This window comes from Engystomops pustulosus, chromosome 7 (assembly GCF_040894005.1).
Source record: "Engystomops pustulosus chromosome 7, aEngPut4.maternal, whole genome shotgun sequence".
Lineage (NCBI taxonomy): Eukaryota > Metazoa > Chordata > Amphibia > Anura > Leptodactylidae > Engystomops > Engystomops pustulosus.
Genome location: NC_092417.1, coordinates 136,329,834 through 136,341,112, shown reverse-complemented (window position 1 = coordinate 136,341,112; position 11,279 = coordinate 136,329,834). Strand labels below are relative to the sequence as shown.

The following is an 11,279-nucleotide window of genomic DNA, read 5'->3' as shown; positions in this document are numbered from 1 at the left end:
TTGCAATTTCAAAATAGTCAAATAGGTTTATTTTAGTATATCTTAATATGTAAACATGAATAATTTTATTACATTTTTAATATAATATTACATTGAAATGCATTTATTTAATTTATAATGTTTTAACGTTTTTGGGGGGACAAATGTTCCTTTTCATCTTCGATATTTATTGCAATCCTTGCCGTCTGAAGGTAGAAAAAAAAAATTAATGTTCTTCATTTCTGCAATGCAACATTTAGTAGCAAAATATCCAACCCAAAAATCTTATAATATACAAATTAGCATATTTGGATCCTTTGTTTTTCAGAGGCCCTGCTGCAGCACACAACTGCATTGAAATCATAGAGTCTACGTGCAAGGCATTTTTATGGCATTTTAATAATTTTAGACTGAACCAGTCTAAGAGGGTTTTTCACAAACATCTGTCTTAAAAAGGGGTTTCTGACCAATTACAGTTATCCCATATCCAAATGGCCAAGAATGTATAGACTGCTCACAAATGGTCAAGATGGTATACTTCAATTTTAGATTTAAATCATAAAAACAAGGCTATAAAAGATGTGCTTATTTGCTTTAGGCAAAATGGGGAACGATGACGTAAGCCGACACACGTGCGCTCTTGGAGACAGGGACATGCGTGCACAGCCACTGGACCAAAAACAGGGAGAGGACAGGCGATTCGGAACTATGGGGCGCTGGGGCACACGGAGGAGCATGGGTGAGCCCGTGACCTGAGGCATCCTGCAGGTCGCGGGAGCACCTGTGATAGTACCCCCCATTAGGCCTCCCCCTCTTCTTGGGTTAGAAAAATCTCTGTAGAAGAACTTGGTCCAGTATATTGTCCTCGGGCTCCCAAGATCTCTGCTCCGGCCAGAACCCCTTCCAGTCAACCAAGAAGAACCACTTAACCCTCACCATCTTCATATCTAGGATCTCTCTCACCTCAAAGATGTCGGTGGAGTCAGCCTCAGGAGCAGGAGGAGGTACTTCCCGAAAGAAGCGGTTCAGGATGACAAGCTTGAGCAGCGAGACATGGAAGGATTTTAGGATGCGCATGGTGGGAGGAAGGCACTGCTTGTAGGACAGTGGATTGAGGCGACTCAGCACCTCGAAGGGACCCAGGAAACGAGGACCAAGCTTGTAGCCAAGGACCTTTGTACCTGGGAGGACAACTAGACTGTCACCTGAAGAGAAGACAGGGTAGGCCTGCTTTTTTTTTTTTTTTTATCAGCCTGGCTCGGGCAAAAGCCTGTAACAAGGAAAAGGAGAGTCTGCTCCCAAATGGACTTCAGGTCCCACACCAACTCCTCAACAGCAAGGACACAGGCAGTAGAAGAGGAGGGTGTGAATGCAGATCATAATTGATTAAAAAAAAAATGGAGCGGAGCCAGCAGAGTCCAGGGATTGTAAGAAAACTCTGCCCATGGAAACAAAATGGTGGAGATAGCAGCAAAGAGTCTGATTAACTCTTTCCACCTGCCCATTAGACTGGGGATGATAGGCGGAAGAAAAGTCCAATTTCACATGAAGTTGGTTGCAGAGTAATTGCCAAAATTTAGAGACAAACTGAACCCCTCGGTCAGAGACGATGTGCTGGGGAAGTCCATGGAGTTTTAAGATGTGATGGAAGAACTGGCTGGCAAGGCATGGAGCAGACGGCATACCTGGCAGAGGAACAAAATGGGACATTTTGGAAAAACTGTCAGTTACCACCCAGATGATGGTATTGCCTGATGAAGGTGGAAGGTCAGTGATTAAGTCCAAAGCCATGCTAGTCCACGGGCAGCTGGGTATCAGCAACAGTAGAAGAAAACCAGCAGGTTTGAGATGTGACGGCTTATCCCGGGCACAGGAACCCACAAAGTCCCAAACATCCTTGGCCAGATCTGGCCACCAATAGAATGAGGAAATGAGGGCAACAGAGAGCTGCACCCCAGGGTGCCCAGCCACATGTCCCCAAGTCAGAATTTTCCTCTGGAGAGCAGGTCATACGTAGGTCTTGCCAGGAGGTAGCTGTCGAAGATCCACTTGAGCGGCCAGAACCAATCGCTCAGGAGGGATGACATGCCAAGGAGCAGGTTCTTCCCCAATGATATCCGAGGCATGAGAGATGGCGTCAGCCTTGATGATCTTCTCTGCCGGACGGAAATGGATAATGAAATTAAAACTGGGAAAAGAAGAGTGACCAATGAGCTTGTCGTGGATTGAGTTGCTGTGCAGTCTAGAGATAAAGAAGGTTCTTATGATCTGCGATGATGAAGACCGGAAAATTAGCTCCCTACAGAAGGAAACACCACTCTTCTAAGGCAAGTTGTATCGCCAATAGTTTCTGATCTCCTATGGAGTAATTCCTCTTTGCAGAGGAGAAAGTCTTCGAAAAGAAACCGCACATGAGGTTTTCGGCCTTTTGGCTCTTTCCGGGTAAGCCCTGCTCCTTCTGAGGAGGTGTCAACTTCCAGATGGAAGGCAAAGGCAGTCTTTAATTTAGAGAAGGCCTTTTCTGCCGCCTATGGCCAGAGTCTGGGTTTGGCGCCCTTTTTGGCGAGTGCCATGATGAGAGATACCAGGGAGGAGAAGTGCAGAATAAACTGGCGGTAATAATTTGCAAAGCCTAGAAACCTCTCTATTGCAAGTAGTCCTACCGGATGAGGCCATTGAACAGAAGTCAACTTAGCAGGATCCATCTGGAGGCCTCTGTCTGATGATATAGCTGAGAAAAAGGAAGATTCTGCTGGGGAAACTGGCACTTCTCAAGTTTGGCGTAAGGCGATTGGCCCTTAAACGACTGAAGACTTGCCATACTTGGGACTGGTGGGACTCAAGATCCGGAGAGAACACCAGAATGTCGTCCAGATAGACCAAGATACAGGTATATAGCAAGGCTCTAAAGAAGTTATTAACAAATTCCTGGAAGACGGCTGGTGTGTTACAGAGCCCAAATGGCATTACCAGGTACTCAAAGTGTCCATCACAAGTATTAAAAGCGGTCTTCCACTCATCCCCCTCGCAGATACGAATGAGGTTGTAGGCCCCTTGATGGGCCAGTTTGGAGAAGATAGCTCTGCTCAACGGCAACAGATAGTGGTTCTTAAATGTGACCTTGTTAAGTCCGCGGTAGTCAATGCATGAACAGAGTGACCAGTCCTTTTTGGTCACGAAGAAGAAGCCTGCACCAGCCAGAGAAGAGGACTTGCGTTTGAACCCCCCTCCGCAGGTTCTCTTTGATGTAGTCAGACATAGCTGCGGTTTTAGGCACAGCAGGGGGGAAATCAACAATGTGTCTCAGGTTCCGCCAGTTTGTAGCTGGAAAACACTAGTCTTTCCTGCGAGATTTATCACTGTGATTATGAATTCTGGTGCAGCATAGGACTGTCTGTTCCTACTTTAGACCTACTTTTAGTTGGTCTAAACTGTGCACCAGAATTTTGGCGCAGGGATGATTTCCCGTAAGTCACGCCCCTTTCTCACGAGACCATCCCCATTAATTGGACAAGTCAGGAAAGTGCCAAAAAAAAGTTCTAAAAGCCTTGAGAACTCTTTGTGTAGCACACCGACTTGCAGGGACAGAGGCTTGGAGCGGTCAGAGAGGATTTGGTCACTGACAGAGGAGATGACCAAAGGCTTCTCGAGGCTGACCATGGGGAGGTGATGCTGGGAGACCAGAGCGGCATCCACAAAGTTCCCTGCAGAGCCCAAGAGGGACGAAATTTGGAACTGAGGACCTGTTCCAGAGCTGAGCAAGACGGAAATATTCAGGCGTGGAGAAGCTTTATTCTCACCTAGGGATACTTCTCCCAAGAACACTAGGTGTGTGCGTTTCCCGGATGCAGAGGGCGAACTAGGAAAATCTCAAGAAAGTGCTCCAGGATGGCACAATACAGATAGAGGTTCACGAGTCTTCACCTGGAAAGTTCTTGAATGATCAGACAAGCTCTATCCACCTGCATTGGTTCCTCAATAGCGGACACAGAAGATGGCAAAGACTGTCTTTGGAATACAGGAGTCAGATGGGGCAAGTGTCGAGTCCTGAGTTGCAGATGCTCCACACCATGTTCCACAGAACGCTCAGCAAACCGGATGTCAGTCTGAGACCACTCAGAGTAGACGGCAAATCACTAACGGACAGTGCATCTTTAATTCGTCCTGAAAGTCCCTTTTTAAAGGTAGCAATGAGTGCTGCCTCATTCCAGGCTAGCTCAGAGGCCAGAGTATGGAACCACACTGCTTAGTCACAAACCGGAGAGTCCCCTTGATGCAGGTTCAGTAGTGCAGATTGAGCAGAAGATGCCCGAGCAGGTGATGTCAGCTGTAACCAGGTCTTTCCGGTTCCAGAGAGGAGTAGCCTATTCCAGGACCTTCCCAGAGAGGAGGCAGATGATTAATGCCACCTTGGACCGGCATAAGCTCAATGTGCAGGGAGCACTGGGTTATAAAGCCCCTGCACAACTTGGGATCCCCATCGTACTTGGATGGCATAGAAAGCCTAGGTTCAGTGGAGGATAGGCCAGCCGGAGTGGCAGGAGGTGCCGCAGAGACTTGGCGCTGCTGCTGAGTAACCATGGGTTGCTGCAACATGGCGGTAAGTTTTCCAAGCTGTTGACCTTGTGTAGCAATCTGAAGGACCACGACAGTGGTAATATCTGCCAGTTCAGGTAAGGTAATTTTGGCAGGGTCCATGGCCCGATCTTAATGTCAGGCTCCAGGGGTAGTGGACCCACTGGACTACCACTGATGATGACGTAAGCCGACACCAGGGAATGGAATCCAAGTGGCACCCGGTTTGCACCAGAGCCTGCTGCAAAGCAGGTTGGACCTGCTGTGGCGTGGTACCACCAGGTCATTCCACAGGTGCGACTTTGTCCGTGGTGGCAGCCAAGGTGAGGTACACAAACGGAAGGCAGGTTCGTGGTTGGGGACCGGCAGGAGGTCAGGACATGTGGCACAGGATCAGGGTCAGAGGCAGAGCAGAAGATCAGGGCTGGCAGCGGAGGAGCGTAAACGGGAACAGGTCCGGGAAATCACTCTAATGGCAGAGAACATGGGAATATGCTTTTTCGAAGACTGTAAGGCACAAAATATTGGGTGGGGTGTGCAGGGAGACGCTGGTATCTAAAGGATTCTGGGTACAGCCAGCACCAATCAGCAGCGTGCTGGCCCTTTACATTTTTTATGCCGGTGAGAGACGGGGGCGCGCACGCATCCATCAGACCGGAAACTTGAGCAAGGACAGGCGAGTTGGAACTACGGGGCGCTGGGGCATGACATGGGTCGCGGGAGCACCCATGACTCAAAAGATACCAAACTTAAAACACAATTGTGTTTGGGTTCACTCTTTGGTATGTGGAGTACACAATGTTACACAAAATTAACATAAGACATATCCCGTTTCATAAAGGAAATAAGCAAATGGCCACGTTGGGTCTTTGAGCTTGAGCAAGTTACAAGCTGTATAGAGCTGTACTGCTCCAACCATACAAATCTACAGGCTCCTACTAAACCTCAATGTGTTTCCAAATTGATACAGAGGCTTCATGTTGCATAAATACATAGCGAGTCTACAATATTTTAGTAATGCAGAGCCACAGCAAGGTAGAGGCCTCAACCATGTGCCGGAATACATAGATAAATACTTACCAGGAAACCAACGCAAAAAGAACAGAGGCAGACAAATGAGGATATAACAGCTAGACAGATATATTGGAATACAAGTGCTCCAAAGGCAAAATTGAAGACAATATTATTGCAGTCTCTGGAATCATCATGATAGATAGTAAACACCCAGATGCTTCCTAGAATAAAAAAAAACCAAATATTAATGATGCAGTTGAACAAACTCACCATAAAGAGAAACTGAAGAAGAAAAATCCAGCCTCCAAGCAAAAAATGCAAAATACTGTTAAAAACATTACATTTATTTATAGTCAAAATATTTTTTGATTTTTCCAATATAACAACACATAAGATCATACACAGATAAACAGGAAATAATTAGCATGTACAAAATACTAAAGTGAAGGACACACAGGACCATACAGTATATGGACATTAAAGACATATCTTAGTTCAGTAGCGGAAGGTCCACTCTGATACTTGTGGATACTTAATGTACAAATATAGCTTTGTGCATGACATCAAACCTGATGATTAAACAGAAACCTCAGAAACATACAATGTATAACAATTATCATTACTGAAGCCATGGGTGAAAAAAATTGCTTGCAATCACCTGCTGGTGGCCCTGGAAAGGGTAAGGATTGTCCAACAAGTAGATCATCTATCAATGTGCAGTTGGCAAGGGTGAACGCCATATGCCGAGCTAAACCATCGGGCCCTTATCATTGTACTTTATCCCAACAGGGGATTTGGTATTGGCCCACATGGCTTTAATAGACCGGTAATGGTATGAAGGCAGTAAAAAGGACAACAAAAATAGGAGATTTAAAAAAAAAAAAAAATACACACACACACACGGAACAGAGGAACAGGGAGGGGGACAAATTCAGGAAAGGGCAGTGTAGTCAGGAACGGAACCGGGGTCACAACTGGAAATCAGGATAAACGCAAAGGGAATCAAATACAGCTTTTCTCTAAGGCACTAAGCACAAAGATCCGAGGGGGTATGTAGGAAGGGGCCAGCTATTTAATAAATTAAGGGATGGCCAGTGCCAATCAGTGATGCACTGGCCCTTTAAGAGTCACAAAGCCGCGTGCCCTAGGAGAAGAAGACATGCACGCCGAACAGCATGAGGCATAGCAGGAATGCAGACAGGTAAGCCAGCCTGTCGCGGAGGAGTTGGGGGACAGTGAAGTGCATGGGTGCACCTGCGAACTGGGACATGGATTGCAGGAGCACCTTGCAGTCGATCAAGAAGGACCGCTTCCCCCCTAACTGTCTTCATGTCTAAAATCTCTAATTAGTCTCAGGAGCAGGAAGAGGTACTTGCCTGGAGAAGTGGTTCAGCTTCTCTAGCTTCAGAAGAGAGACATGGAAAGAGTTTGGGATGTGCATGGTGGGAGGAAGACAAAGTATATAAGCCATGGGATTAATGCGCTTCAGCACCTCAAATGGACCCAAATGGGAATATTCAGCCAGATGTATTCAGAAAACAGCCACACTTTGTTACTCGGAGAAATGACTGGAGGCGGACTGCGCTTCTTATCAGCCTGGGTTTTGGTGTGGGTGGACACCAGAAGTAGAGACTATTCCACCACATGAAAATCAGAAGGGACAAACAGAGGGAGAGGTAGGCGTGGCTGACGTCCAGACAAGAAGGGAGCAGCCCCAACAGATTCAGAGTCCAGAGAATTCTGCCCAAGATAAGAGGGTAGACCAAGCTGGCAATGCAGGGAGCTGACGGCAGACCCAGCAGAGGAACAAAGTGGGACATGTCAGAGAACCAGTGTGTGACCACTCAGATGACGGCATTACCGGAAGATGGCGGAAAGTCCAAAGTAAATCCTTGGCCACATGACTCCACGGGCAGCTGGGTATCAGCAATGGCAGGAGGAGACCTGCTGGCTTCAGATGGGATGACTTATTTTGGGCACAGGAAGTGCAGGAACTCACAAAGTCTCATACATCCGCGACAGACCTGGCCACCAGTAGAAATGAGAGCGACAAATCGTTGCCCCCCAGGATGCCCAACCACATGAGAGCAATGTCCCCAAGTTACTATCCTCTTCCGAAGAGCAGGTCAGACATAGGCCTGGCTAGGAGGATGCTGCCATAGGTCAACAGGAGTAGCTATAACCACTCATTCAGGAGGAACAATATGTCGAGGACAGGTTCTTTCCCAATAACATCAGAGGCACGAGAGAGCGCAACGTCCTTGACGTTCTTCTCTGCACAATGGAAACTTATCAGGAAATTGAAGCGGGAGAAGAAGAGGGACCAGAGAGAGTCTGTCGTGGATTGAGAAGCGGAGCCGTCTGGAGGTATAGGAGGTTTTAATGATCAATATAGATACTGACTGTATGACGATCTCCTTCCAGAACATAATGGCACTCATCCAAAGCAAGCTTTATGGCCAAAAGCTCCGGATCACCTATGGAGTAGTTCCTCTCTGCGTGCTGAAAAGGTTGTAGAGAAGAAACCGCAAATGAAAGTTTAACTCTTCTGGGTGAGAACAGCTGCAGCACCAACCGAGGAGGCGTCAACCTCCAACAAGAAAGGTTTCTGCGCATCAGGCCAGATGGGAACAGAAGAGGAGGAAAAGGCAGACTTCGACTTCAAGAAAGCTTCTTATGCCGCAGGAGCTTGGTAGAGCCTGGTATATAGGTGATTGGCCCTTAGGCGCCTGAGATCATGCTGTACATGGGACCGATGGGACTCAAGGTCCGTGGAGAACACCAGGATATAGTCTAGATAGACCACAACACAGATATAAAGGAAGTCTCTAAAAATGTCGTTGACAAACTCTTGGAACACGGCAGGTGCATTACAGAGTCCAAACATCATTACAAGGTACTTGAGGGGCCCATTTCGCCAGGTTGGCCTTGCTGCGGTGGGATACCACCAGATCGTTCCATAAGCGAGACTTTGCTTGCAGTGGTGGCCATGGCACAGTACAGAGTCATAGAGCAGAATCGCGGTCGGGGACAGGCAGAAGGTCAGGACAGGCAGCACAGGATTGAAGTCAATTTCAGAGCAGAAGGTCAGGTCTGGCAGTAGAGGAGAGGGGAATCAAGATAAACGTACATGGAATCAAATACAGCTTTTCTCTAAGGCACAACGATCTGGCGGGGGAAGGTAGGAAGGGGCTGGCTATTTATTAGATTAAGGGATGGAAGGTGCCAATGAGCTAGCCTTTCAAGATTCAGAAAGCCGAAGCGCATGACGGGGACACGTGCAGCAAACACCACGAGACAGAGCAGGAACACAAATAGGTAAGCCAGCCTGCGACGGAGGAGTTGAAGGACAGTGGGGTGCACCTGCGACCCGTGACATGGGTTGCAGGAGCACCTGTGACAATTGTAGTTCACTTAAGGATCTGGTTTCTGATGTATTGAAAAATGATACAAGTGTTGGGAAGAATGTGGTAGTAGTTGGTTAGCCAAAAGAAAAACTTCTGTGATAGAAAAGCTACCATATTTTCTGTATTAGAAGATGCACTTTTGATTACAATAAAATGTCTTTCTATAGAGTGCCTGCATCTTATAGTCGGAATTCAGGAAGATTCAGCACTGCTAGACCATCCCGACTGCTGTCCTGGAGATTAGGTGAAGCACTATACAAGCAGTTCACCCAGTCAAAGAGAAGAGCCATTGCACCCCTCTCTCCCTGTTCATCCCAACTTGAGTATTACAGGCAATATGGAGGAGATTAAGGGCCTTAGTAATGCAAGAAGCATTTGACTGATAACTTGTTTCATCATTGGGGATGGAAGAAGTTGCAGCTGGGACTGGGTATGTAGAAGAGGAGATTAACCATATTTCTAAATGATAACCCCCCAATGATTATCAATATTCACTGTGTGCCAGAATTTGATGTCCCATCGCACCTCTCAGGACATGCCAGATATATACTAATAGGTTCCAGCCTCTTAGTATATCAGGCACATGACCATGTAGTCAGATAATACTTTGTATCAATTTTACATGGTTTTCAAGATCTCTGCTTGATTACAGCCCATTAGTTTTTATGACTAACATACTGACAGTAAACAAAAAAATTACATTTAACTGTGATTGGTTTTTTATACATATATTTTATATACATGTTTTTTCTTAGTGCATGATTTTTTTTTAATTCATGAAGGGGATAATCCATACGCATAGTCCAGTTGAGTTTGTTTACCTGGTTTTTCAGATCTACTAATCCTCTATACACATACACTTTTCTGTGCCGGTTCACCGGGGACAATGCAGCCCATTAACGATCCATCCCCGACTCCTCCGTTACCACTGAGGTACAGGTCACAAATTTACCCCAGATTAGCTGTACTACTATTTTTTCCTGCTCCCCAATATCTTATCATACTTCACAAGAGAACTATAAATCAAGTTTTGTATACCTGGATAAAGGCTATGGCTAAGGTGTACTATCAGCATTTTAAGTGTGTTTTTTAAATGCAAAGAAAAATTGTGTTAATTGTATCAGTATACATTTGTAATATTTACATTACCTGCTGTAAACCAACAGAAGGAAAACAGGCTCACGATAACTTCCAGCCAAAATGTCAGTTTCAGAGCACATATCTTCAGTATCAGCAGCACAATGCTAAATAAATAAGTGGCACCAGCCACAATCAGATAGATGGGAATCATTGGCTCAGTTGTGCAATCATTTCTGTATAAGGACCCTGAATAAATAGGGTAATTCGATAGTTTATTAATTTTTCCAAATAGGTCATAATCCTTTAGAAAAATATATATATTACCTATAACAATCATGGTTGTGCTGAATGCTACCCAAGTCACAAGACAAAAGATCTGTGAACCTGAAATGAAACAATAAGTAGTTAATTCTTTTGTTGATTGATCAACAGAGTGCTAAAGAACAAAATGTCAAAATCCTATTCATCAGTTCTACAGTTTTACATTTCCAGGAACAATTAAAACAAACAAAAAAAATCTCATTCTTAAAGGGGTTGTGTCACCATAGCAAATGGCTGTAATTGGGTCCAATGCATTGTGACAAATACTTTCACCATTTACACTTATTACAAAATATGCAGCCTTACTGAGATAACTCCTTTTGTTCTGGTAGCTGTGTCCCGTCCTGAGCTACAGCTGATCTGGCTGAGTCTGCGCACAAGGATTCCCCCAGCTGCTCTGCACTACAGATCACTCCAGGGGCTCTCACAGCTCCTCTCCACACTGAGAGATCAGCTGACACACTGCAGCCAATAGGAGGTGAGAGAGGAGGAGGGTCAGAGATTGTGCTGTGATGGCCACTGCTTACCAGCTCCACAAGAGCCTACAGCAACAGATACAAGGTAACTGCAGCCAGACATGACTATCTGCTGCACAGAGGAGTCCTCCCCCAACATGGATCATAGCAATGTAGCAGCCCTCTCCTCCCTCCACCATTAGTCAGGTCACACAGGAGGCTGCTGAGATAACACAAGTAACAGGCTGAGCTCTGACCTCTCCTGATGCAGTCCTCCTCCTGTACTCTCCACAATACACTGTCCCTCCATGCTACCCTGCTGTCCTGCAGTCCTCCTCCTGTACTCTCCTCCATTCACTGTCCCTTCATGCTACCCTGCTGTCCTGCAAAGGGGCCCCTGTCACTGATTAGCAGGGAAGTAGCTAAAGATCAGCAACATGTGAGAAGC

General features: G+C 46.1%; 1 protein-coding gene across 3 annotated transcripts in view; it reads right to left on the bottom strand.

The window, feature by feature from the left end:
- Positions 1-11,279, bottom strand: part of LOC140068969 (transmembrane protein 272-like) — a 57,462-nt gene continuing 46,183 nt past the window's right edge. For 2 of the 3 annotated variants that reach the window (XM_072114314.1, XM_072114315.1), the window contains 4 exons: positions 10,380-10,439; positions 10,125-10,301; positions 5,635-5,789; positions 1-185 (listed from right to left, as the gene is read on the bottom strand). In XM_072114314.1, the coding sequence (XP_071970415.1) occupies positions 123-185; positions 5,635-5,789; positions 10,125-10,301; positions 10,380-10,439 (455 nt within the window). In that variant the 3' untranslated portion in view covers positions 1-122. The remainder of the gene's footprint in view (positions 186-5,634; positions 5,790-10,124; positions 10,302-10,379; positions 10,440-11,279) is intronic. The other variant, XM_072114316.1, reaches the window with a different exon arrangement.